Source organism: Coffea arabica, chromosome 2c, assembly GCF_036785885.1.
Source record: "Coffea arabica cultivar ET-39 chromosome 2c, Coffea Arabica ET-39 HiFi, whole genome shotgun sequence".
Classification (NCBI taxonomy): Eukaryota; Viridiplantae; Streptophyta; class Magnoliopsida; order Gentianales; family Rubiaceae; genus Coffea; species Coffea arabica.
The window spans coordinates 27,099,701-27,126,617 of NC_092312.1; the positions used below are offsets into that span (position 1 = coordinate 27,099,701).

Below are 26,917 nucleotides of genomic sequence, written 5' to 3' on the forward strand. Positions count from 1 at the left end.
TTGAAGTCTATTGAAAAGATCTAGTCTTCTTTGGTTATATTTTCAAGAACGAGAGGATAACAAATTTAACAAAACGTGAGAGAGAACTTCAATCCAGAATTCAACAACCTTTGCGTAATTAAAGTTCTACATTCACCATCTAAAACATTTCAGATTTGAACGTCCTTTACTTTTCGCAGAACAAATGAGAAGGAAGATCATTCTTCAATTCTTTTCCTATACCATTGCCCCACCAAATTTAAGACTCAAATGGGACCAAAAGTTGGAAAAGGCAATGAAACGAGGCAACCATACTATAATATTTCTAGTCTTCTTCACCTTTTTGAGTCAGGCACTATCATTTGGTATTCTTCGACTATAGAACACCTGTTACAAGAAGGCATCTTCCAATTGATGCATCATTTTCAAAAAAGCTATTTTAGTTGATGTACCATTACTGTTCTAGGATTAGATAAAATAATAATGTCTAGTGCAGGAACTTTTTATTTCTATACAAATTGTGAACAGTGGTGCTTGTGTTTGGCACACGCAAAAAGACTTTCCATACCACGAAATTGATATGACAAAAAGTTATGTTAACATCAACCCTTTAAACAAACAAATCTCACAAGAAAGTGGCCAAAGTGGCGAACCCAAATGGAACATAATGCTGACATAAAAAAAGATCGACACAACTTGTGCATAGAATTTTATCAATATTTTTTGGGACCCTTTAAGCTTGTCACCAGTAAGATCATCCTATCAAGGTGTTAGCAAACAAGAAAAATGTAGTTTTACGTACTAAGTAAAAGTATGCCCTATTAGAATAAGTAGGGTTTATCTTATGTTGCTGTTATCTCCTTTAGCTAGAATAAAGAAATATTAAAAGATGGTTTGAATACATTATCACCTTAAAGGAGTACCTAATTGGTTTTTACATTACCTTGTAATTGGTCCCCAGCCGATATTTTTTGTGATCTTTTTATAGGCCATAATTCTGCTAATTAATTGGTCTCCAATTTCCTTGTAATTGGTTTGAATACATTTTTTCTGATCATGTTAAACTTAGCTTTAGATTGAGATTTTAAATGATAACTAGTAATATGTCATGTGCTTTGCCCATGGATATATTTTTGAAGATATAGTATTTTTTATATACTAAATTTCTTTGCTAAATGTTGATTGTTGATATAATATATTCTAAGAAACTATGACTAACAAAATTTAGTAATTGCTAGTCATACAAAATGTATATTGCATATAAAAAATTAAAATTTTGTGATACATTCTACCATATAAAAACTTTGAAGATGAAAGTTAGTTGAGTTATTGTCTATTTTACTGGAATTGCAATAGAAAAAAGATGAAATTTTTTATAATTTATAAAACCAGTGCATAAATGAAAGTTAGAAAAATATTTGCTAAAGCGTGCTCATTTTTAGCGATTGCAGAATAGATCTTGGGCTAACTCCTTCCAACTCTAAATAGAATCAATTGGAATACTTGCCTCCAAAATCAATGCAAAAGTTTAAGAATATCTTAGGGCTAAACTTGTATATTTCTATAGAAAATTGAGCCACAGTCAAAATAATACCTTAAAATCTCTAGAAACATTCTCAAGTATGTCCAAGTTAAAGTTCTGTATCCAAAAGTCCTTTTGCTTTAAGAACCAATTTCCAATTCCAATCTAGCAATATTTTTCCTCTTTGTAATTAAGCTTTCTTTCTCATGCAACTTGAAAAAAAAATCTTTTTTGTAACTTTAGTCTTCACCAAATCTTGATTTATTCCATTTTATTGGGCATTAATGGATCAATTAATGATTAATAACATCAATTTATTGCCCCATTTTCACATTGTAGAGCTCTAGCAATAGTGAAAATTAATTAACGGTTTCAGGTTGGATCATTATATTAGATTGATTATGGGGATTGATTTTTTATTTCTGTAATGACAGTTGCCTTTGAAATGTGTTTGGATAATAGATTATTTGGGATAATTTTTTGAAAAAAAATATTATAGCACTTTTTTGATGTGATATATATGGGATAAAAAGATGATTGAAAAATCTATTGATGATACAAGCAAATAAATTTTGCATGTTTTTTACATAAATATACAAGCTTTCATGCCTCACAGCAATAAAGTTTCATTAACAAAAATTAAGTAATGATCCCTCTTTTCCCACCAACATATTCCTTAAAAAACTAATTTTCAAATCACAATTTTGGACAATTTTGAGAAGAACTTTTCCGAGCAATGTTTTGGTATTTTTCTAATAATTTAAGACATTAAAAAGTGAGGATAATGGGAGAAAATGTGTGTTAATATAAGCACAATTTTGAAAAGTTAACTGTAGTTAAAAATTTGAATATAATCAATATTTATCAGTTTCACTACCTATAGAATTTTTGTCTTAAGAGTTTTTGAATTATTCTCGCCATTCTTTTTTTTTCTTAATCAATATATTAATAATATAGTAATCTTAGTTGTCAATTTAACATTTTATCTTCTCATTAACTGTTTTAAACCAGCACATATGATATAATGAGTTAATGACTTTAATCATCATTAAACAATAAGGGCACAATATGAACTTTCAATCGTCAATTACTAATGGTATAATAGGGATAAGAAAAACTAAGACAACAACAATTGCCCTCAAAACGCCAAAACGCATGGTTACGGTAATAATAGATAGATAATAATGTGGAAGCGAGCCCATAGATTTTGGGTGCATGCCTTTGAATTACTTGACTTATGTCACCAGATTGTGATAAGCATGTCATCATGGACCTCGTTGCTGATTAGATCAGACCACAATTCTAATTGGTAATATTGTATCATATTTTAATCAAATTTAGATCAAATTTGACGTTTAGTGAGAGTAGCTCACTAATTTAATCTTAATTTGTCCAAACAGATCAGGCTAGCACATTCATTCGCAATCCCAATTCATTGGCAATCCGATAAAAAAACAATATATTCGATTAATGATAAATTGGTTAAACACTCTTCTCACTTCCACTAATTTCAAGTTATAAACATATCTGATTTGACGTTTCTACGCGTAATTATCATGGACTTGTCGCTTTCTTTCTTGGGTTATTTTTATTGGTGATAATTTGACTCTGTCTCGAAATTTCTACCATTTCAATTGGCCCTCAAATTAATATTAAACTTGCCTTCCCTAATTTGAGAATGACTTTATTCTGAAACAATGTATAGTTCTACTGAAGAAGGTTTACATGCCCTCCCTGAGTTAGCTTTTCTGGTAACAAGCGCATCTTCAGGCCATGCTTATCAGGTTTCGAGTCTTGCCTGGGGTTATCACGTTCGAGGGGTAGGCTTCCTCTAGGGGGATTAGTTGGATCGAAAGTCCGGATACCCCTTGTGTCTGAAAAAAAAAGAAGAAGAAGAAGAAGAAGGTTGCAAGTTGATCAAAATAAGTTAGAACAAACTTCAAGAAGATCTGATATTAAACATCTTTCAGCTTCAACTTATTTCAAACGTATTCCCAAATAAAGAAAAAGGAAGAGTTCCAAAAATATTTGTTAAAACTGGTTATCATATAACGATGCTGATAAGTTGTCCGAAAAATTGCCACTTTATTTTTGTCTCTGGGAATTGATAAGCTAACTAAATTTGATAAAAGCTTGTCAAGGGATACTAAACAAAATTATCTCCAAACAAAGAAAAGAGAAAAAGGAGAACAATCAAACTCCAATCGATCAGTACAAAGTAGCTTTTAGCTTAATAAACATGATATGCAACTGAGCTTAAGCAACTCATATCCGGGCCATGTACAATTCAAAACTATAGCCTAGAAGCACTTCTTAACACTGAGGAAAAGAAGATGGGAACTAAATGTCTTTATTTGATTCCATTTTGCAAAAAAAAAAAAAAAAAAAAGATTATTTAAGAGAAGATGGAGCAAATGATGACACAACTACGCCACTTAAGCATAATAATAATGATCCAATAGTGGAACTTTCAAATCAATGATGACTCCACTTGTGCTCTTGTCCTAATCCTTGCTAACCACATTTTTCCTTGCTAAGAGCCAAAAAATTTCCTCAATCATGCTAGAATTTTACTTATCTCCATTTGGTAGATAACTCAATTCATAATTATTGTCTCCCAATGTCAATTTTATGTTGGTTTGTCTCAATATTTCTGTTTAAGTGTCAAATGATACATTAAGCAATTCATGATTAAGGCCTTCCACGTAAATTATGGTGTGGACTTCCATGTTGATTGTGCTAAGTGATCACTTGGTAATTGCTTCATTACGTCCACTCAAGTCTTAACTGCTCTTATGTTTTTCTGAGTTTGCGGTAAATTACATTACCAAGCGTTCAATCAATTGACTAAATACACGGTTATATTGGAAGAAGAAGTCATAGAGTCTGAATAATTTGACAACATTGATAAGCGTTCAAGAAGACTGCTGAGATCCCAAAACATGACAAATTGTTGAGTCCCAAAGTATGAAAAAATTGCTAGTTTTAGTCCATTGGTCAAGTCTTCTGCAAAGCTTTTTTTTTTTTTTTTTTTTCCAGCTGATGTAGCTATATTTTTTAGCAAGTACTTGCTGAGATTTTGAGAATTAACTATTACAAACGAGGGCGGAAGAGGGTGTATAAGTGAGATATCTCGAGTTCAAAACTTTCAACTTATACTAAAAACAAATATAATAGATGCTTTTTGCTCCCCATCGATAAATATGCTTTTTTAGCTTAAAAAAAGTTTGAGAAATCAAATTAATGCATCAAGTGCGGCCTATTCTTCAATATAGCTATGAATCATTTAAAACGAAGTTAATTTGGTTCTTTAATCATTTAAAATGAGGGATAAGAACAATGGATGGTCTTACAAATATTTAAGGGATAAATATATTTCTTTACCTAAAAAAAGAAGTTTCTTTACAATCCATTTAGCCAAGGTTATAGTATTGCATTAGTCAAAAAGCTGGCTGCGGCCTCGATAATTGTTAAGCATGTCATAGAACTTGTACAATTTTAACCACTGCACACTTTCTTTCTTTCTTTTTTTTTTTTTTGATAAAAGAAAATTTCGTTAACATATTATTGAGAATCATCCAACATGATTTGATCTATATCGGTACTCTAATGGGCGGGTTAAACGTGCACTAGAAATTACAGATTTACAATTTAATAAATATAATAGATCTGAAAAAATACAAATTTCACAATTGTCTTCTGATATATATGTCTATCACTACTGTTCCTCTTCGTGTATGTTGCAATCTCTAGATTTGCTAATTGATGGTTTTAAATTCTAATAATAATGATGAAATGTGTCGAAATAGATTCAACATCCAAAAGAATTTAGAATCTGACAATCATATCTGAAATAGCCACTGCACACATTGTTCTATGAAAATGTATATCAGTGCATGTCTTATCACAATTCATACAATATGTACGGAAACATACAAATCATTTCTGGTTCAATGCGGACCACGAACTCTACCCCAGTCCAATTAATCAAACGACAATATGAATCTTGTTCTAGATATTTTCACGTACATTTCAAGAAAATTTCATTGTGATACTCAGTTCTCGTAGGCTGCTTGAAGGGAAAGGAGATACAGTACTTTTTCTGAAAATATTTCCTCTTGTTAGCACACAGAAAAATTGCTTTATACATATCAAATACAGAAACACATTTCAAAGAGCTGATCCATTCTTGTGTAATCTTTAGATCTAAATACTAATTATTAAAATGCTAAACGCAAGATCACAAGGCAATTGATAAATCACTTTCTTTACCTTTTCTCACAACTATTTTTTTCCTCTGTAACCAAAATTTCAATGTTGCATGCTTAAAACCAGGAAAAGTTAGGTTACCCAACTATGGGAGTGGCATGCAAGCAAAGGATGATGTTGGGAATCCAACGTGCCCCATATCACTAGAGCCCTCCAATCGTACCAACTTCAAGCACTGACATTTGGACCACTACCATAGAAGAGAGATTACATAGTTTTAAATTTTAATTGCTCTATACAAATTGCTGACATAGGTTATGGATTCCACTTTAGTTTCGATTAGAGTATCCACTGAAATTGTTTGCAAATAACAATTATGGAGAATTTTGATGCTAAGTTGTTGGCATACAGACGAGGAAACACACTTGGAAGAGTGAAAACAGGCACTAGTCCATGACAATTTGTATGCATATAGTTTATAGTAATGCAGGCACAAGTTCCATATTAACGCACACTGGAACGCTTGAGTTTAGGGCTTGTGCCCTTAGCGTGGGTGACAGCACTTTCGGCATGAAAAACACCCTCAAAAGGGAATAGGACCTGTTGTTATTGAAGGGAGTAAACATCCAAACTGAAATTATAAAATGAAATAAATACCTAAAAGATGAATCACTATGAAGATGTGTAAACCTATAATAGGAGCAAAAGCCGCATCTACAAAAGAGGGCATGAAAGATAACCCTCACGGGATGAGGTGATAGCACTTATGGCATGAAAAATAACTCTCACGGCATGAAAAATAACACTCACGGGATGATGTGAAAGCACTTTAAAAAAAAAAAAAAAAAGAAGAAAAGAAAAGGAACGCCCATGATAGGAATCCGAATAATTAACATTGTCAAACTACGGAATACCGATGACCCGTTAAGGGATTAAAAGCTCTAATACCATGTCAGAATGATGATCAAAAAATGAGAAGAAACAGTGTGTATTAATAAAATGGTGTTCTAGCATAAAAGTACCGAAAATCTATATTTATAGGTGTACAAAATATGTAAAAATAGAAAATTGATCTATTGAAAGTCATTTATACAATTTGAAGATATCATTAATCTCCAATCAATTATTTAAAATTAATACAATGAATGTGGACATAACACAGACATTAACACCTTCAATAAAAAAAAATGTTTTGAGAACTTTATGTTTCAGGTGAGCGTTTTAATTCTGGCTTGTTTCAGGCTAAAGAAAAAGGAATGCAAAAAAGAACTTTGAACAATGGGCATTAGGACAATTCTTTTGAAAAAAAAAAAAGAAAAGAAAAAACGGTTGAAACAAACAAGAGGATGCACTTCTTTTTGTTCATGGAATAGGAATTAGGACAATTACGTATGGCGTAGATAAAGTAATAGGCAAAACAGCTTATCAAATGCCTGCACTCATATTTTGTATTTGTCTGAGTATAGTTATAAGATACCTCTTCAGCTCTTCTCCACTGCAGTGCATGAATAATGTAATATTGATATATCCTACTGTTTTTATTACGTAATTTAGAAGATCTTTCACGTAAATTGTTGTCACACTAATACATCCGCTCGACACGTTGCTCTTCTTTCTTTTTTTTTTTTTTTTTTTGGCTCTTTCGTACGTGATGCATCCATTCATGATGTCGAATCGCACTAGATATAACCTTAAAATTAAGAATGGAAAAAATTGCGTGATTGGCTCTGACTTTACGGCCACAGAGTTTTTAACAAGTATAAAGGGTTCAAGAATTTATTCTTATACGCCCAAGTTAGGTTGAGTCCTGCTTTTGTGCATGAAGCTACTGAAAAAGAGAGGAGTTGGTGGTGGAAAGCTTGTAAGCTCTGCTTTGCTCTAGACCAAATTTCCAAAGGTAAGTAACCAACAATTTCTCAGTTATAAGCTCCCTTGATTTCTCTCTTCAAAACCTATTCTTCCCTTTATCCAAGGGTCATTGAAGAATTCATGTATATGAATTGCCTTCCTTTTTTCTTCTTTGCATTGTCTTTCTTACCATTCCCATCATCTAAAGTAAATCTAGCACAATGGCTTCTGTCTTTACTTCTCTACCACTTTTTATTGCAACAGTTTCTAGCTGGATCACATACTTGGTGACTGAATAATGGCTTCATAATTTTACATTTCTCCTAACCAAAACAAAGCAATATGGTTGTATAGCAAACTTTTCATTCATGAAAAACGGAAAAAGTACTAAAAAGATTAGCAGAGTTTTACGTCATTTGTTCACAAGCCAAGCGGTACGTTATGGAATGCCCATGCAGGAAACGTGGCAGAAGCAGCCACACGTAGGCAAAAGGAAGACGAATGCCAAAACTATTTTCTCCAAATTTCTCCATATATTGCATCAATATTTTTGGAGAAAATAACAGTTTATTTTCTGTCTATAAATAACATTTGATCTTTCTTCCTCTCCCAGCCAGAAAAAACAGTCTTAAGTGTTAATTTGGAAGGCGGGAAGAGCCAAGTCTTGAGCCCAAGTCTCCAAGGTCTGCAAGTGAGAAGCCAGGCAGGAGCTCCACTTTAGCACCACCCTCATTTTGCATATTAAAAGGTGAGCATTTTAATTTTAGTATTGTTCTTATTTTTGGCCTTTACAACACATATTTTCTTGTCTTTTAACTTTCTGTCTTACTATAGTATACCCTGTGCAGTTTTTTATTAGTGCAATTCTGTGTACTTTGTAACCTTTACAACTCATCCTAATCTACTACTCGGACCATTATTCATCAGTTTCACTTCTAAAAAGTAAAGTAGATGAAGCTGGCTGAATTGAGTGCTGAAGCCTCTTATCTTGATTGGTTGTTGGATGCTAGTTTATCGTGCACACAAGTTTGTAGCATTGCATGTCTGGCCTGCTTAGTGTTTTACACCTCTACCATACATTAAGGTAGATTTTTTTCATAACATGGTCAAAATAACAATACTATTAAGGTGGATGTAAAACGTTAAAATTTAGAAGAAGGGTTCATGCATTTCCACGATAGTGCATGATAGCTTCTATGATAGTGGGTGCTGAATCTGAGTCGTCTAACTAGTTCGATCAAATAATTCTTGATTCAAGATTGAAAACATGAACTTGAAGTACAAAACTAAAGTTTGTGAGCCATTTTGTGAGCTTGTATCAAGATTATGGAACATCAAAAAACCAATTTCAGTGACATATGAACCAAAGTTTGAACTCGCACAGTCGGATTATTTGATTTGAGCTAACATGAAAAAGATTGTACGGCTTTTTGTTGATAAATTGGAAGCACTTCAGGTGTCTTCTGACTGACATATGTATGGAACATGGCGAGGACAGCGGCATGTCTTATAGAAGGAGATAACGAGTGGACCAGTTCTTTATTTTAGGTCCTTTTATTTTTTTTTTTTCACTTGTTAGGTCCAGTTGGAAGGCCTTCAGATCAATAATTTAGAAAACTAGCTGAATTTTTACCCTCTTTGATTGAAAAAAAAAAAAAAAGGAAATTTTACTTTTCAACTTGTACAAGGTTTCAGTTGAACTTGTATTGTATTTCCAAAAATATTTTTTCCATTTTTTTCTTTTTGAAATTATTAGGATAGATAATTTAGTCCGATTTTGCTTTCATTTTCCCGAATTTTCTCAAAATCTTATCCAACATTTCTTCTTCAAACCTATTTGTGGCATGCTGTCAAATTGAAAAGACTTGAAATGCAATTTTTTTTTTTCTGGTTAGTAAATAAGAATCTTGCAATGCAGTTTTCTATTTGTCATTTTATTTATGGTGCATTTATTTGAAATAGCTTCTAACTTCGTGAAACTTAATAACACACACTTTTCCTTCATGAAAACCGTTTAAAAGTACTTACAAGAATGCGCAGAAACGTGGCATTTTGCTTTTATTGTTATATTATGCAATTTGTGGCCTTTACAACACACGTACACATTTGCTTACTTTTCAACTTCTAGTCTTCCTATGGTATTTTGTGCAATTTTTTATTAGTATTATTTTGTGTACTTTTTAGCCTTTACAACCCACACTAATTTTTCACTTGGACCCTTTGAATGAGTGTTGAAGCCTCTATCTTGTTCGGTTGTTAGATGCATATTTGTCATTTTAACAGGTTTGTAGCATTGTCTCACCAAGAAGAAAAAAAAAAAAAAAAAAAAGTTTGTAGCATTGTCTCATTGTTTTGCACCTACATTACATTGACCACAAAATACAACCAAAGCAATAATAATAACTCCGACAATAACATCAAGGCAACGATGTAAAACGTTAAAATAAGGGGAAGGGTGGATGCAGTTTCATTGTCGTGGTAACGTTGATGAAAATCGGTGCTGATGATGCAGCTGCTGCAAATCAGCTGCCTGAGTCCTCTAGTTCAACCAAGCAATTCCCGCCTGACAAATTGAACTTGAATAAAAATCAAAATCACAATATTCAGTTATGAAATGTGAAAATATATGTATGTAAGCATTCATCAAATTCTTGTTGGGTGAAAGGCTCTACTCATTCTCAAATTCTTTTATATTTATTCTTTAATTTCATACACTGTTTGGGAACGGATTCGAATGCCAGCATGATTTGATTGACCATCCGTCATCCACCAGCCCACTAGATCGGTGCTTATTAGTTTGCATCTACCATCATTCCTTTTTTTTCCCCTTTCTGTTCCATGTCTTCTGTCATTTCCTCTCATTGCTTGTCTAACATGCATATTTGCAGTTTTATTTGTCAAATGTGGTGTTTTATGGGTTTATAATTAATCTACTATAAGATATGGACTGATTAAAATCTTGTAAAATGACCTAACGAAATAATATTGAAGGTAAAACATCAAAAACCGATTTGAGTAACATATGGAACCAAAGTTGGAATTTGAGACAATATTGTCGAAGTATTTGATTAGATTTATGGCATTTGAGGTGTCTTCGAATTAGGGGTGTGCATCGAAATCGATAATTCAGAACTTTAAATTTGAATTTTTTTGAAATTTTGACATAAAAAATTCCGATCGAATTCGATTTCGAATTCACTAATTCCAAATTCGAATTCGTAGCGAATTCAAGAACCCTTTTTCTTTCTTTTGGAGTTTTGTTTTGTATTTCTAATTTTTTATTATAATTATATATAAGTTTTGCTAAACTAAATGCTAACTTTGTATAATATATGTTTATGATTATAACATAATATAAAACTAACTTCATAAGAGTTATTATTGTATTGTTAAACAATATAATTATTAGTTAGATGTATTATTATATAATATAAATTTTATATTACATATATTAATATACATATATATAAATGAATTTGAAATCGAAATTGGTATTCGATTTCCAATTTCACACCGATTTCAAATTGTGAATTCGAAATCGAAATTTCTGATTTGAAAAACCCCATTACCAAAATTATCGAATTAGAACCAAATTTGTATATTTCGAAATTGGAAACCCGAATTCCATTCCAATTTCTGATTTACTGATTTCAAAAATTTTAAATTTGATCAATAAATTAAAATTTTTCGATTTTGCACACTCCTACTTGAAAGTGACATGTGTATGGAAATATATCGACGACCGTCTTCGAAGGACAAAACAGGTGCACCAGCTTCTTGTTAGGTCCACTTGGAAGGAGGCTACCTAAGTTTTACCTCCTTTGATAAAAGGTGAAAGCAACACTTTTCTACTCAAGGAACACAAAGTTTAAGTGAACTTGTGAACCGTGTAAATAGTTTTCAAAGTATTTGTTTAAAACTTCCTACACTGAATTATTTTATAAAAAATATTTAGTATTTTCAAAGCATTTATAGTATTTTTTTTAAATATTTTGGTAAAACTTTCTTTCATCCCACGAAGGAAGGAGCGGGGACGAGTAGGGGTACGGAAATGAAAAGAAAAAGAGAGGGAGGAGGTAGGGGGAAGGAGGGGAAAGGAGGGTGTGACGGGTGGGAGGAAGGAGGACAAGGTGGGAGAAAGGGGAAGAGAGGGGTGGTCGTCAGGGGAAGAGAGGAGGTGGCGATGGTAGGTGTGTATTTTTGTTTTTCTTTTCTTTTGTTTGAGTATTTTTTGGGTATTTTAGTCAAATTAATATATATATATATATATATATATATATGTATATGTGTATATATATATATATATATATTTAAAGCACCCCTAAAAACATGACTGCCAAACACATCCTGTATTCTATCCAAGAATATTACTCCATTTTGCTTGTCAAAATTAACTAGCAAAAGATAGAGTACTCCGTCCGTTTAAACTTTTTTTTTTTTTTTAAGGTAAACCTAAACTTTTGTCAGAAAAACAGACCGAATAAAGTGCTGACAAGGAGTCCAATACTCACAACCAGAAAAATGCAAAACTTTCGTTTTCCTGATTTTTAGAAAATCAATTATTTTTCAGCTTATCTCATGTCCACCAACAATATGTTTATCTCCCAATATCTCATCCGACATTTCTTCATCAACAATAAAGTTGTGGCATGCTGTCACAATGCATTTTTTCATCTGTCGTTTCAGAACTATTTAGGTTCCGTTTCATCTGTTCAACTTCTGAAATGCAGCTTATAAGAAGACTCCAAAATGATTTCTCAAGGCATGCAAATTTAATTCTATACTTGCACCTTTGACTGTATAGTCTCAAATCTCAGAGCCACAACTAGTCCTAGCCCTTTGTAAAATGTCACCTTCCGTTTTCTTTCAATCATTTTCGGTTTCCTCTATATACATATATATATATAAGGAGAAGACGTGTCGAAGTGGGCAAAAGGGAAGCCTCAATCTAGAAAGGTCTGTCTGTCCCTTGATAATTAATCTGCGTTTTCGGGCCAAATTTCTTCCCCTTGTAAAGGGATGAAAAGGGAGTTGCCACCTCCAAGTCCAATATAAACATTAGTCGTGTTCATATCCCAAAATGTCCCAAGTAGATGGTTTTTGAAGCCCCTATTGGACCCTTCTCTAATGTGAATTTATGTACATTTATTCTCTTCATAAATTTAGTAAAATCCTAAAAATACCCTCCCATATATCTACCATTGTAAATTTGATCTCCCACCTCTTAAACTGCATAGGTGTGGTGGTGTCCTCTATTCTCTTCATAACTGGTTTATCTTAGATTATTAAGGACAAGCTTGAGAGAGAGTACATTTCTCCTATTTATGAATCATTTTCCAACCCTAAGGAGAATTTTTCAGATGAATCATTTATGTCATTTGTGTCCGGGGAAGGTGTTTATTAGGACCGGTAACATTAGAATTGCCAACTAAGTTGTAATCATCCTTTGCATGTTCAAATCTAGAAGTATGTGCAGGTGTTGACTGGTAAATTATCATCCAAAAGGTCTAATTTCACTTTCCATCCAATAATCAAAAGGTCTAATTTCACTTTCTAATCCTTAGTGTGATTATAAATTCTCAATCGATCATACCTTTACTTTTGATTTCGGATGCTTCATAGTCCATAATCATCTCAAATTTTATTTCAAAGCCCTTGCATTTGAGACTCCTTTAGCCTAGATTTTCGTCCCTTATCGCCTCAATGCTCATGTACACAACTTACCTTCTTTTCAAAAATATGCACTAACATTAATTAGTCCTTAAGAATCTCAAATTGAAGATCGAGCTGGTTTCTTGGTTTTGTATTTGTTTATTTCATTTACTATATTGGTAAGCAACGGGGGTAAAATTTGGGGCCTTTTGATAACTTGAGGATCAAACATCAACACTAACATGAATGCTGCAAACTTTTCTTTCATTATAAACTTGTCTTTCATTGGCCAATGATCACCTATTTCTTCTACTACATGGCCTTTCCTCGAAACAAAGTACTAGCATTTAATTAGAACGTCTTTGCTGTACAGAAACTTGACCTAATGTCTCTAATTTAATAGTAGCTTTTCGATGTCAAACGATGATTAAGAGAATTATGCAATTCTTGATGATTTAGAATTTTAATCTTGCATGTGCTTTGTCTCCCTTAGTTGCATCTTGTCTTCCGGATTCAATGATTTTTTCATGTGATATGCAGATTTTACAATCCAAAAAAAAAATTTGTGTTGGTAACGTGAACATTTAATGTCTACATATGTATATATTAAACCAGAACATATTTTTCATCTTTGGTGCCTGTCTGCGCATTCACTGTGTGTGAATGTGTCACACTGGATTGAATCAAATGTTAAGCAGAATTTTTTGATGTGCCTATTTAAAAGGAGAAGTCAAAGATGGCATTATACTTGAAGAAGGCGAATGTACGGACTGACCTACAAAATCGTGCCACTATTTCATGATCATTATTTTATTGATCTCTGAAATATTCCCATCTGCATCTCAAACTTTTAAAAGTGCTTAAAAACTTGACAATTAAGCATAGGGTAACCACTCAAATGAGTGAATTACCACCATTTCCTTTGTCTTGTTCTAAAACAGCACACCAAGTGGACTGGGAAAGAGATTGAATGGTTATATATATATGAGAAGGTTTGGTGGAATTGTTGTCGTTTCTCTATAGTTTATTGTGCTGAGAATATGTGTAGTTGATTCTTGTGTCCCTTTTCTTCTTCAAATTGGAAAAGAAAATGACATGCAACAAAATTTTGACGCTAAGAAAACCGTCTGATATCTTCACATTAAAGAAAACAACAAACTACTGCTGATTGTTTTTGCATTTTCCGAATATAGATTGGTTTTCCAAACGAGGTCACTTTCACTAGAAAATTACTCAGTTTTTCTCTCCTTGAAGTTGAGTTTGTACAAGGATCTTTCACAATATAAAGTCAAATTGGAGGTAAAAAAAAGTGACAAGATCTGCCATTGTTAAGATCCAGTTCAGGTGTATCTGTTTTCAATTGTGTGTTATTTTATTTTCTGTCTAAAAAACATAAGTACAGAACTACAGTAGATTTTTGTTTATTCGTTTTACCAATAACTAAAAAAGAGTAGCTCCAAGAAATAGAAGTACAAAGCTTTAGCAGAGTCAAGTATATTTTTGCACAAAGGCTAAGCTAAGAAACATATCACAGTTGCAATGTGCAGACTGTGGATTATTGTAGGCCTCCTAATTTCCTGAAGTGATCAAGGCTTCTAGGTAGGGATGATCATCCCTACTGGCCTAACTCATGAATTTCAAGATTTTGAATTATTCTGGCAACTTTAGCAATTACGTGACAAGCTTTTCTTTTTTTTTTTTTCGTGGTCGGTGGAAATGCAGTGGAATTGGTAATTGTACAATGACTGCTGCCACCAAATTTACAATCATAAGCAAATTTTCCAAGTTTCTAAGAAGCAAAGGCGGTTGCATGAGATCCAAAGCAATGCCTATATCCAGTCCAATGTCGATGGGATGGTGATATAGTTGTTTGTCCATGCACCACTCAGAATTAGTATCTCTAATCATATAGACATCGCATGTAAAATGTAGTCTAACCAAGATATCCTACCACAGATGATAACCGACTAAGTGCATGAATCTTTACCTAATATTTGCACTCATCATGCAAATCAAGATTATAGATTTGGTTTTTGTGTTTCTGTTTTTTTTTCTTGAGAAAAAAAGATCCCAATAAACAAAGTTCTGCATTGGATTCACATTTTTTAGAAGCAAGAGAGAGCAACAACAGTTGAGTAAATGTTAAGTAGATCTGAAGAACAACAATCGCCTGAACGTTAAACCCAAGAAGTACTACGTGTATTCGTGGCGAAAAGGGATTAGGCCACCTCTTAATTTAACTTCAGAAAAGTCTTTGGACCTCTCAATTTGTTTTTCTCTAGTCCTATGATGTCTTCCCCTGGCCACATTCTTTACATTTTTGCAGTAGCTTAACTAGACAGGCATGATCCAGATTCGGTGATATCTCTATAGCTGGAAGAAGGTTCCCTCTATTATTGTCTAATGTTGTGTTTTGACAGCAGTTAAGAACTCTTTGAGTAGATGATTAAGAAAAGATTGTGTGGAGCTGATGGAATTTAAGGTATCTTTTGTTCTTTAATTTGTTTAATGTTTTCTTGGAGACATCACTTTAATGCTGAGTCATAGACTAAAGTCTAAAAAATGGTCAACATTTTTGACTAGGACCTAACATTTGTTGTGGAAAAAGTACGGCTGATTTACGGCTGGTCTTTGAATACAGATTTGCTTGTGTACTGTCGGAAGTTTCCCCGTGATTCCCTTTTATTCTTCATCTTTGTGGCACTGCTCATTCATGCATTTTTTATTGGGGATTTCGTGGCATACCTGTTGATTATGTGAGGGTCCATATGAATTTTATGAAGCATTATTGGTGAAAATGTATGCAATTTTCCAACTTTCCATGAATCGTCGGTTTGTTTTGATAGGGAAAGTGCTTTAAAAATACTGATTTCACAGGATGGATAGATAGGTTTTGTCTATAGCTAGGCAGTAATATCAGGGGATCAGTACCTGAGGAAGGTTTATACATTTCCATGTTCATGTGCTCTGTTAAATTTTAACAAACTGCTGACTACTTCATCTTGCTTCACGCACTAATATAGATCGCTAAATGCAGTATATTTCGGCGCTTGATGCGCCCCTGGTATTGTTCTCTGCATCTTCCCATTTTCTTGGGAGAAAACTGTCCTTAGATGATGCCACGAGTGCCTGCCTATTCCTGCTGGAAAACTGGACTGAAAAATCAGCTGATTTTTGGCCTAACTTTTAGACACATCTGAAAGAAGTGATACTGCTCATCTAACTTTTGTTCATAACTGAAATCTACCGATGACTATCATTGAAACATGTTTAATACGAATCGCACACTTTATAATACTATGATTGATTAGGTTAGCAACCAGCTGATTTCAGTCAAGATTTGGAATGTTATGCTTGAGATGTTGTATATTCTTTCTCATGCTAGCTCTGAATTTGAAGAGACATTTTCTTTTTTTCTTGTTACTGATATCAGTGTTAGTAATTCCAACGTACGTGTAAAATTACATATAGCTTTGGTAAAGCTGCCATGACATTACATGTCTTCCACAACCAGTGGAGGTTCAAACAGTTAGCTCTAGAGCAATAAGCTATAAATTGACACAATTTTGTCACCATCCCAGCGCCTGAATTCCTCCATTTTGTATCAACTAGACTCGCATTCCTTTCGCCATTTGGTAGATTAACTTGCAAGTTCTTGTGGCTGATTGTTAAGCTTGGCGTGTCTGCCAAAAGCTGCAATTTGTTTACCTTACTAGTTCGTGCTTTCTGTTTTCACTCCACTGTGAATTTAGGCAAGTCACTTTAACAAATAGAGTTGATGCTTAACCACTTCTAAAGCTGAAAGATTCAGTAACTGGTTCTACATCGATTCTGCTGTCTAATAATCTAAAACTGTGTATCTATAATTTCTGGCAGCCACATAATAGTTTGGTTGGCACTGTTGCACAGCCTGCAATAGGATTGCTGTCTACTCCCCGGCAAGAATCAGCCAAGTGGTAGATCTATAGCTTTGGCATGGCAGATAATGCTGTTCTGGCTTCCCCTGAGAGAAAATGGAATTTCCCCCTCTTGGTTTTCTTCAAAGATGTTAGGTACATTTTCGGGATGCTATTGCAATCTTTCAACTTGTTAAGATAATCCAAGTGGCTCTTAGTTTCAGCTCTGCCTCCAAACACCATCTGTTAGTAACGAATGGTTCCTGAAAAGTAATCTGGGACCCTAAAAATGAGCCAAAAACGAAAAGCCTGGAGAAGGGAAGTGTATATGCGGTCCAGGATGCAATTAACAAAACTAACCGTCGCCTGAGAGATTCGAACTCTCGCGGGGAAACCCCATGTACTTAGCAGGCACACGCCTTAACCACTCGGCCAAAGCGACTGGTTCGAGGTGGGGGGAACTATTTTCTATCTTATGGAATATTCCACAAGTTGGAACAGATGATGAATGAGATTAGTATTTACTTTAGAAATTAGATGTTTCTGAATTTTTGAATCTTTTCCAAATGGTTATTGTAGATCAAGTTGAAGTTCGAATCATATAATATGCCCTGAATATCACGTTAAAGGGCTCTTGAATTTCAGGCCCAAGTCATGATGACTTTTTCCATGGATTTGTATGTGAAGGGACTTGCAGGAGTAGAAACTTTTGGTTTTAAGTGCATTACCAAATTTCTATGGAATTGTCATTTGTTGACATTGATAGCACTATTTGGGAAAACCATCTAAAAGTTGGTAGCCCAACCCATAAGAAATAGTATATTATTCAATGCAATTTTTCCATAGTTAATTGCAGGGATATTCAGTAGTTAAGTTCAGTGTGACACATGCTATTGGATATGGATGGTAATTGGAACGAGTGCCTGCGAAAGTTCAATGAGGTTGGGGGCAAATGCAGGCCCCATCCCATCATCCGCCTTAATTTAATATATATATATAATATAAAATACATAATATAATATAGTTATATATGTGTGTGTGTGTGTGTGTGTAATATGAAATGAATATTATGATATTTTCTTGTGATAATATAATAAAATTTTGAAAAATGTTATTTGTACTCCCATTTTTGTTAATTACACTTCCATTATTATTTTAATTATATGATTTTTATTTATTTATTAGACTATATGATAAAATGAATGGTAGGAGTGCAAATTCCAAAACAATGAAATGCAAATAACATTTTTCTATAATTTTTTGTGGTAAAATGATAATTTTGTTATGTTAGTTTACCTTTTTTCTTTTGCTATGTCATGTTGTTTATAAAAATAATGATAATTCATTTAGAATTCATGTAACATCAGACATAGAGAAGCGGATTCACATCACATGGTCAAAAATAATTTTTATACTTTATCTCATGTTAAATTTTTTGATGTGAAATTTGAAAAAATGATTAGTAAATCTATTATTAGTGTTATACATATATTAAAAAAAATGACATGAAAAATAAAAATAGTAGCAAGACAATTCGGGGCATCCACGGGGATAGCGGGGCAGGACGGGGGCAGGGAGTGCCCAAACCCGCCCTATTGCCAACCATACTATTGGGCGGTTTTCTTCGCATCTCTTGAATTCTGTATGGCATGCCCCATATGACATTTTCTACATATCATCAATTCATCATTTTTATTTATCTGGTTTATTAATCGTGAATTTTGTCATTCACATTCATTTTTAGAGCAGGAAGTTTAATTCCTCAACCGTTGATTAATAATTCAAAGAGCATGTCTTGTCTACCTTGGACAAAATGCATGATGCCATATAATTTGTACGGTGTAATGGAAAAACCACGTAGATATTTGTGGGGTTAAATGTTTTATTGTCAAGAGGATTTCTTCACAAAATTTTGAATTATTAATCGATAGAAATAAATTACCCAAAGTTTGCCCTCTAATTTGAAGAATATGAGTGTCTGTAGTGATGTATATGCACCCATGTAGAGAGGATGCTATACTATGCAGTGCTCCAATCGCGTTGCAGTCTGATCATGTAGAAGTTCCAATGCTTGATTTTCGACTGATTTAATTGAAGAAGAACTTAAAGATAGACTGCAAAAAACCAGAGACCACCAGAAAATACTAATTACACCCTCTTGAGGTAAATTAAAATCTTTTTTTTTAAATAAAGAAAAAAAAAAGTTAGACTATTGTGCTCAAATGTATAGACGAAATAAGAAAATTTACTTCTAGAGATGAATGTTAACACCCTCAGTTTGGGATATCAAGCCATCGCATGGGCCTTGGTCATATATATATATATATATATATAAATTTTTATGAGTGAAAAAAAACTATATTGCTAACAAATATTTTTTAAAAAAATTTTTAATTTTCTATAGGAGTAAATACATTTGTTTTCAATAGAGCATGGGGTACGTATCTCAATTTATGAAGACATTCCAAAGTATCTAAATCTATTGCGTATTATCAAGCTGCCACAAAATAAGTGAATGAGGTGAGACCTTGATTGACGATTGATTTCATTATGCACACCACCTTTTGAACCAAATAAATCTTCCATTCAATTGGCCCACGTGAGAAAACACACAGGGCAAGTTATTTTTGGGGAATCATTGATACAATTTTAATTTTGGCTTCATTTGTTCCTTTTTTGGTTTGTTTTCACCTAATAATGAAGAAAAGCATGAAAAAGAAGTGGAGTATACTATTCTTGATTCAATTCCTTTTTCTTTTTTCTTTTTTCTTTTACTGTTAAGCAAATTTATAAACATTCCATTTATAAATCATATTATATATGCAATAATACATAAGCTCTCTTGCACTATCATATAAATATGACTCGTTTATTAATAATATTGATTTCTGTTTTATATATAAAAAAAAAAATCATGTAGACGTGACTCGTGATCACTTTTCTTACATCACGTGACTATAAAATATACTACATGATTTACAAGCGACATTTTAGACAACCTCTGCATAAGCATTTAACTGGTGGAAAACAAGCCCTGTAAAAATACAGCAACATGTAAAATTAGCACATTCTTTGTCTGGGCTGTGCTCCAGATTTTGAACGTTCCTGGCTCCTAGTTGACAAAAAAAAAAAAAAAGATGAAATATTGAATTTAATTCAAAATTCATCCTACTCTCCGAAATCCCTAATACATAGATTTACCTAATGTGTTCGGTGCTAAAACATGGTACTCAACATGTTCAACAATAGGAATCTAGGTCTATAGATTGGTACTCCAAATTTGAACTCATTATGTCTTCCTATAAAAGCAAAAGCAGTGCCCCTTAAATTATTTTCAATCATGACCCCTTATGCTTTATCTTGCATATCAATCCACCGCTCTATCTCTTCAAAAGCAAGAAATATCAGCAAAATTCATAGTTGAGTAATGGGAATCATCAAGTGTATCTTCTTTCCTATGCACGCCTAAAACATGCATTATGTCTTTGCCACTTGATGATCAACGAAGTCAAAATATGTTGTAATACGAGATCTCAATCCGACCTGTTAATTTTTCTACGTTTGATTCTAACAGTTGAATTGAAACATCGACAAGGCTTCAGACCTGATGAATAGCAGCAGCTCAGTGGGATGAGCGGATTTTGGATATGGGGGAAACAGTGCAAAGAACCAATTAATTTTGCTTTGATTTTTGAGCATTATGGGTTTTGGTTGGGGAAAATCTCCAATTAATTCTAGTCCGATCAATGTGCAAATGTTATTGAAACAAATTATGCAACAATAAAATTCTAGGTACTTCATAATTAATTTATACTTACATGCACCTTTTAAAATAAAAAAGATTTAAGACGGATGCCTTGCAAATTGTGGCCGCAGAGAAGGTTTCATTGTCTAAAATCAACCGTCACATGTCCCAATCATAGACCTTTTGCAACCAGAGAAAAAGATTTTATCTGGGGATGAAAATTGAAATTCATGAAAGGATTTCACATTAATTTTCAAGTTGATGGACCAATGGATATGATCGATTTTCACCTGAATGGCTTTGGGAACATTGTATTCTAAGGTCATTTTCAGAATTGGTCATGATGGCCTCCATCTATCAAAAGCAAACCTCTCCTTTTCGCTGTTTAAAAACCCTCCAAAAACCCTTTCCCATGTCAAGCAAATCATTCTTCCCAGCCCATCTTTCTGATCACTCACACACACACACTTTCACTGCACTAGCGATGACTATCTACAGAACAGATCCAGAAGAGGAAGCTTTATTCCGCTCCTATCCTTGCGCAGTTTACTACGTACAGAGTCCATCATCAGTTTCCCATGCATACAGTGCTGAAATTCGTAACATCAACAATGAATCTGCATTAGAAACTTTTGCCAACAATCCCAACAACGCAAGCCAAGAAGCAGCCAATCGGCTTGCTCTATCGCGTTACTCGTCCTCTCATGGATCAACCAACCTTTTCCTGCATGAGAAGAAAATCCCTTATGATCATGATGTTCAAAGCCATGGAACAGGAGTTACGTACAATGAAGAGATTAATCGTCACGAAGGCAATATGGTTGTTGTTGATAGACTCAGAAATGGCTATCACATTGAAGAAGATCATGAGTATGAAGAGGATGAGGAATATTTTGAGGAGAAGGCCGAATGGTGGAGAATGTTTTCTTTCGGTGGTTCTATTTCTGGAGGGTGGAAGTTTCTGCAGATGACTTGGAGGTTTATACTGAGTGTGGTGATTGCACTAGTTGTGTTCTACATTCTCACCAAGCCACCAGCTCCTAAGATGTCTATTAAGGTAAAATCTCTAGCCCTTTTTCCCCTTTTAGATATTTGATTCGGCCCATTCTCAACTGATTTTCTTCACTTGCTTTTAGTTTCTGATTTTGACTGTTGTCAGTGCGTGCTTCTAGTTTCTGATTTTAACGGTTATCAGTGCGGCGTGCAGTAGATGCATCTCCTTTTTTTTGGTAATTGAACGTAGGACCTCCTATTTATAATTGCTCGTATCTTACTATTTAACCCAACCCTTCCCGCAGTAGATGCATCTTAACCGTCAGTGGAAAAGTTAATTAGAATTAAAATAAAAAGAGTTTCATGACAATTTTGGCATTCCTTTCTTCGTAACATTTTTTGCCATATGACATTATGGTTGTGCATAATCCGACAACTAGGGCAATGCCAATATGTAAAATCTCCCAAACCATGTTGAAAACAGAAAGCAAAAGAAACAAATGCAATGACCCCAAGATTTGTGTAAAACTGTGGAGTGACTCAATATGGAAATCTTCACAGGAGTCAAAGAATTGTGTTTCTGACAAATGTATAGAATTTTATGTAAATAAATGTTATTTACACTCCTCTTTTGTTATTTGCGCTTCCACTACTATTTTTATTATATAGTTTTCGTTTATTAGACTATATGATATAACAAAAGGTGAGAGTGCAAATAACAAAATATGAAGTGCAAATAACATTTCCCTTTCATAAATAGCTAATTCACCTGGTTATATGTTTACGTGATGTAAAAAAGTTACATTGGAAGAAGATTAGAAAGAAAAGTTAAAGAGCCTTTTGAAAATCTTGCACGCTAATACTAAATGTATGAATGATTACTATTAGCCATCATTTTCTTAGCCATATATAGCTAATGCAAAGGAAATCATCTTTTTCATAGGAGTGTAAACTAGCCTAAATAAGCTGAATATCTTAGTGTTCAGATTTATTTGATTATTTTAATGATATTGAATTTTGTTCAAATTTGACTTGTTTTCTTCTCGAATTGAGGTTGAATAAACTTTTGTCGAGGCGAAATCGAGTCGAGATCGAATAGTTTGAACTTTTTATATGTAAATTTCACTTATATGCTAATTAAACCAAACTTGAGCTGAATTTGAAAATTTATCAAGTACAAAATGTTGTTCAAGTTTGGTTTGATTAGTTGACGAACCAAATTTGCTTGAACTCTTATCGAGCTGAGTTTAATTCAAATATCGAATAGTTTAGTTTATCTTTCACCTTCACTTTTCATAATTCTCTAAATATGAAAACGGGGAAGTTTATTCTGGAATTATTCTTTTTTTTTTTTTTTACATAACGGCACATCTAACTTAGTCTAACGGTGGCCTAACTAGGTCGAGAAAATCGAATGAGACTGAACCACTATCTGACCAAACGGATGCACCACGTACACGCATATGAACTTAGAAAAAAATCACATATAGTGGCACATTGACGGGTACCCTACAATCCATGTAGTAGCCAACTCCTTTAGAGAAAGTTGGTTCTTGAAAGAAGGCAATTTTGCTTTTGGGCTGTAGTTGGGCTTTGTCTGCTACACCTTCCCATCATTGTTCAAAAAAAAAAAAAAACAATTGTTTCCTATTGGGCTTAAAAGGCCCAATCCTATCACTGGAAAAGATTAAAACGTCCGATAGGAATTCAACAATAATTCATGCCTCATGGAAATTGAACTATTAACACTTTTAGGGACCTTATTTTAGTCATTTTGAGCAATAAAGCAGATCCACTTCAAGAAATTGTGACCCTTGGTTATCAAAGCAGACATGCTTTTACCTTAACCATTTGTAGGCCCTTTCTAGCCTTTACTTGCTTTTGTTTAAAGAAAGAGATTTGTCTCATTCTAAAGGCTGAAAGGTATCATTGAAGTTGGAAGAGAAAAACGTCAAGTAAGAAATTAAGAGTAGAAAAATCAAATGTTGCTATCTTAACTATTTGTTTGTAGGGCCATTATCCTGACTATCTTAAATGGTTCTCAGAACACATGAAAACTTTTTTTTTAATAAAAAAAACTAGAAAATTTTATTAAATTGAAGATAGATCTGCAGTAATTGCGGAGGAAAGAAAAGATGGTGAAGAAAATCTCCAAGTACGAATGTCTGAAATAGAACTAACATTCCTAGCTGATAAATGAGCAATCACATCTAGATTCTTAAGAACCCAATTGGCCACCCAAATGACGAAAATTACACAGTTAGATGTTTATTCTCCTCGGATAAGTGCAAATTAATTTCACAAGTTGGTATAGCCATTATTAGCTCATGAAATAGTAATCAACTCAAGATGAAACATAAATGGAAGAAAACTTTGTAAATTAATATACCTAATTTACATTGCACCATCTATTTTAAGTATTTTTAATTTTTTATTCCTTATAAGTGTATTGTTTCAATTAGCTTGCTACAGGTTGCTGTTCCTAGTATAAAATATATTGCTAGTACCTTTGAATATTTTTGTGTACGTACAAGATCCTTCTAGATGGATTAAGAGTCCTTGATTTTTTTCCGGGATTGGAAGTATAGTGGCATGTTCAAAGGGACAAATGTTTGTGATCGAAATGGAAGCTCCACCTCTCATGGGATCTGTTATCCATCAAATCCACAATATACAAAGGCTCAGGCAAATCCACCACTAAGAATTGTTTACTTCTATCTTGTCTCTCTTTGTGGCTCACCTGTTCTTGACCATTTAATTAATTTCAATGACATGAACAATTTCCTTGTTTTCAACTTGATATTAAACCACATAAACTCTATATATATTGCATGAGAAGGTTGGTATCAATGATAGGAAATTAATTCGTACGCTTAATAATTTGCTTGTTCGTTTGTTGCTAATAACACCAGACCAGAATTTTGTTGTTTTCCATTCTTTGGATGAACAAATCAGGAGCATTTAGTCGTATTTTTGGCTTCAAGCTCATTTTGCCATTCTGAATTATTTACAAATCATTCCATCACATCAATACGTTCATATATGAGAGGAGAAGAGCAAGAGCACGAGTGTGTCATCCCACCTTATAATGCACGCATGATTGTGGTTTCATCCTCAACCATTGCTTCTGTGTCTGTTATCCTCTTCTTGATTGTCATGATTGCCTTGTTATCTTCGTCAAACGGTACTCTCCTGTCATTTAGCAATATCATTTTTGAGAGATGATACAGTTCCTTTTGGATATCATGCCCTCGAATTAAAATTACCATAAGTGATTTTAACCCTTAAATTGTCATTATTCAAAAAAATATAAATAATTATCATTCTTGAGAGATACAAATTGAGGGAATTGTTCTTAAAAGCGACATAAAATCTTCCATCATTTTTTACCCTGGATTATTGATGTTAGGCAAAAATATGCAATAGTACCTCAATATTTTGGATAAACTACAATGGACCGCTCTAATCTGGGACACTCAAAGAATCATAAATGTTAAAAATCTACACATCAAACATGTAAATTAACCAATGTCTTTTCAACTTTAATTCAAGTTCTATGTAACACGATGTATAGCAAACTCAGATTCCACAGTTCCTTCCATCAGCCAAAAAGTTACAGTATCAGATTTCCAATATGCATCAAAATTCAACATGAAATGACATAGTTGTGTAGGTCAGAATCGATCTCCAACTCACGTATCCGTTCCTTAATATTGTACCTCTTGTAACAAGTCGATATTTGCAAAGATGGCAGGAATTCCCCAGTTTGAATTGGTTGAAGGAGTTGATGCATCTGGTGTCACCACCAAGCTGCTCACTTGCAATTGTACCGTGGACTTAGTGGTGGACAACAAGTCGAAGCTATTTGGGCTACACATTCATCCACCCTTCCTGGCAATGTCATTTGGCAATCTCCCTTTTGCATTGACTGAAGTAAGCATTTGTGTGGTATACATTTTTCAACCTTTAATCATTACAGTCACTTGTACCGTCAAGGACAGAAGGAAGCATGCATGCTTTATCCAATTGCCAGCAAGGATTCTATTGTCTCTCTCTGTTTTAGTCTTGTCAGTATTCTATTTTGGCCAAAAGTAAACAATCTGGGACTTAAACTTCATCTGATCTCAGTTTGCAGCCTTAATTCGGCCTCGTAAAAGAGCAGCTCATATTCTCTCCATTTGAAGCAAAGTGGCGGACTTAATATTTTTTAAATGTCCGCAAGATTTTAGCTGCATGAAAATACTATGTAGCTGCATGAAATTACTATAAGGTAGAAGATTTGATTTACAAGTTTAAAAACAAAAACAAATTTGAGGTGCACAATAGAACTTTACAACCAATTGTTGAAGTTGTATTTTTGTCGTTCGTCAGGACATACGTACATACATACATATACCTACCATAATTGCTCTTTCTTTGGTACTGATCATGATTAGATTTTTCTTGTCCCAAAAAAAGGGGAAAAGTAAAACATCTTAAAATTTTTGGGTTATCTTTTGCACACTTGAACTAATACTCAAGATTTAAAAAATGTTGCAGGCTCCAGAGTTTCATACAGGGATTGATGATACAGAAATGTTCAAGTTGTTTGTGGGCACTAGAAATAAACCAATGTATGCTGCAGGAAGAAGCATGCAAGATTTGCTTGAATCAAACAAGGGATTGCCTCTCGTCATTCGCGTGCACCTAAGATCAAGTTTTAAAGTAGTTTGGGGACTCATCAAGCCTAAATTTCATCACGAAGCTCAGTGCCTAATTATTCTTCGAAAAGCATATGACAAGAAACATAGAACTCAAGAATTTATTGGCAAGTGTGCCATTTCTTCATAGCCCAAACATTTATTCAGTCGAATTGAACTCAATTGGGGTTTTCACCTCAATGAAATAGTAATCAAAGTTCCAATCGAAGAACATGCCATTTTGAAGTCTATTGAAAAGATCTAGTCTTCTTTGGTTATATTTTCAAGAACGAGAGGATAACAAATTTAACAAAACGTGAGAGAGAACTTCAATCCAGAATTCAACAACCTTTGCGTAATTAAAGTTCTACATTCACCATCTAAAACATTTCAG

General features: G+C 33.7%; 1 protein-coding gene, 1 long non-coding RNA gene and 1 other non-coding gene across 3 annotated transcripts; 2 read left to right on the forward strand and 1 right to left on the reverse strand.

Moving 5' to 3' along the window:
* The first annotated feature begins 7,509 nt into the window (after window positions 1-7,509).
* LOC140035892 (uncharacterized) lies at window positions 7,510-17,282 on the forward strand. Its single transcript, XR_011839794.1, has 3 exons — window positions 7,510-7,607; window positions 8,172-8,306; window positions 17,087-17,282. It is a non-coding gene; the product is annotated as an uncharacterized lncRNA (long non-coding RNA).
* A 184-nt stretch (window positions 17,283-17,466) lies between these two features.
* On the reverse strand, window positions 17,467-17,548 carry TRNAS-GCU (transfer RNA serine (anticodon GCU)). Its single transcript has one exon. It is a non-coding gene; the product is annotated as a tRNA-Ser (tRNA).
* A 3,742-nt stretch (window positions 17,549-21,290) lies between these two features.
* LOC140035893 (uncharacterized) lies at window positions 21,291-26,764 on the forward strand. The gene is made up of 3 exons (XM_072077265.1): window positions 21,291-21,908; window positions 25,592-25,777; window positions 26,384-26,764. The coding sequence occupies exons 1-3, from the start codon at window positions 21,336-21,338 to the stop codon at window positions 26,672-26,674; spliced, it is 1,050 nt and encodes a 349-aa protein (XP_071933366.1). The 5' UTR covers window positions 21,291-21,335; the 3' UTR covers window positions 26,675-26,764.
* The last annotated feature ends 153 nt before the right edge of the window (window positions 26,765-26,917 follow it).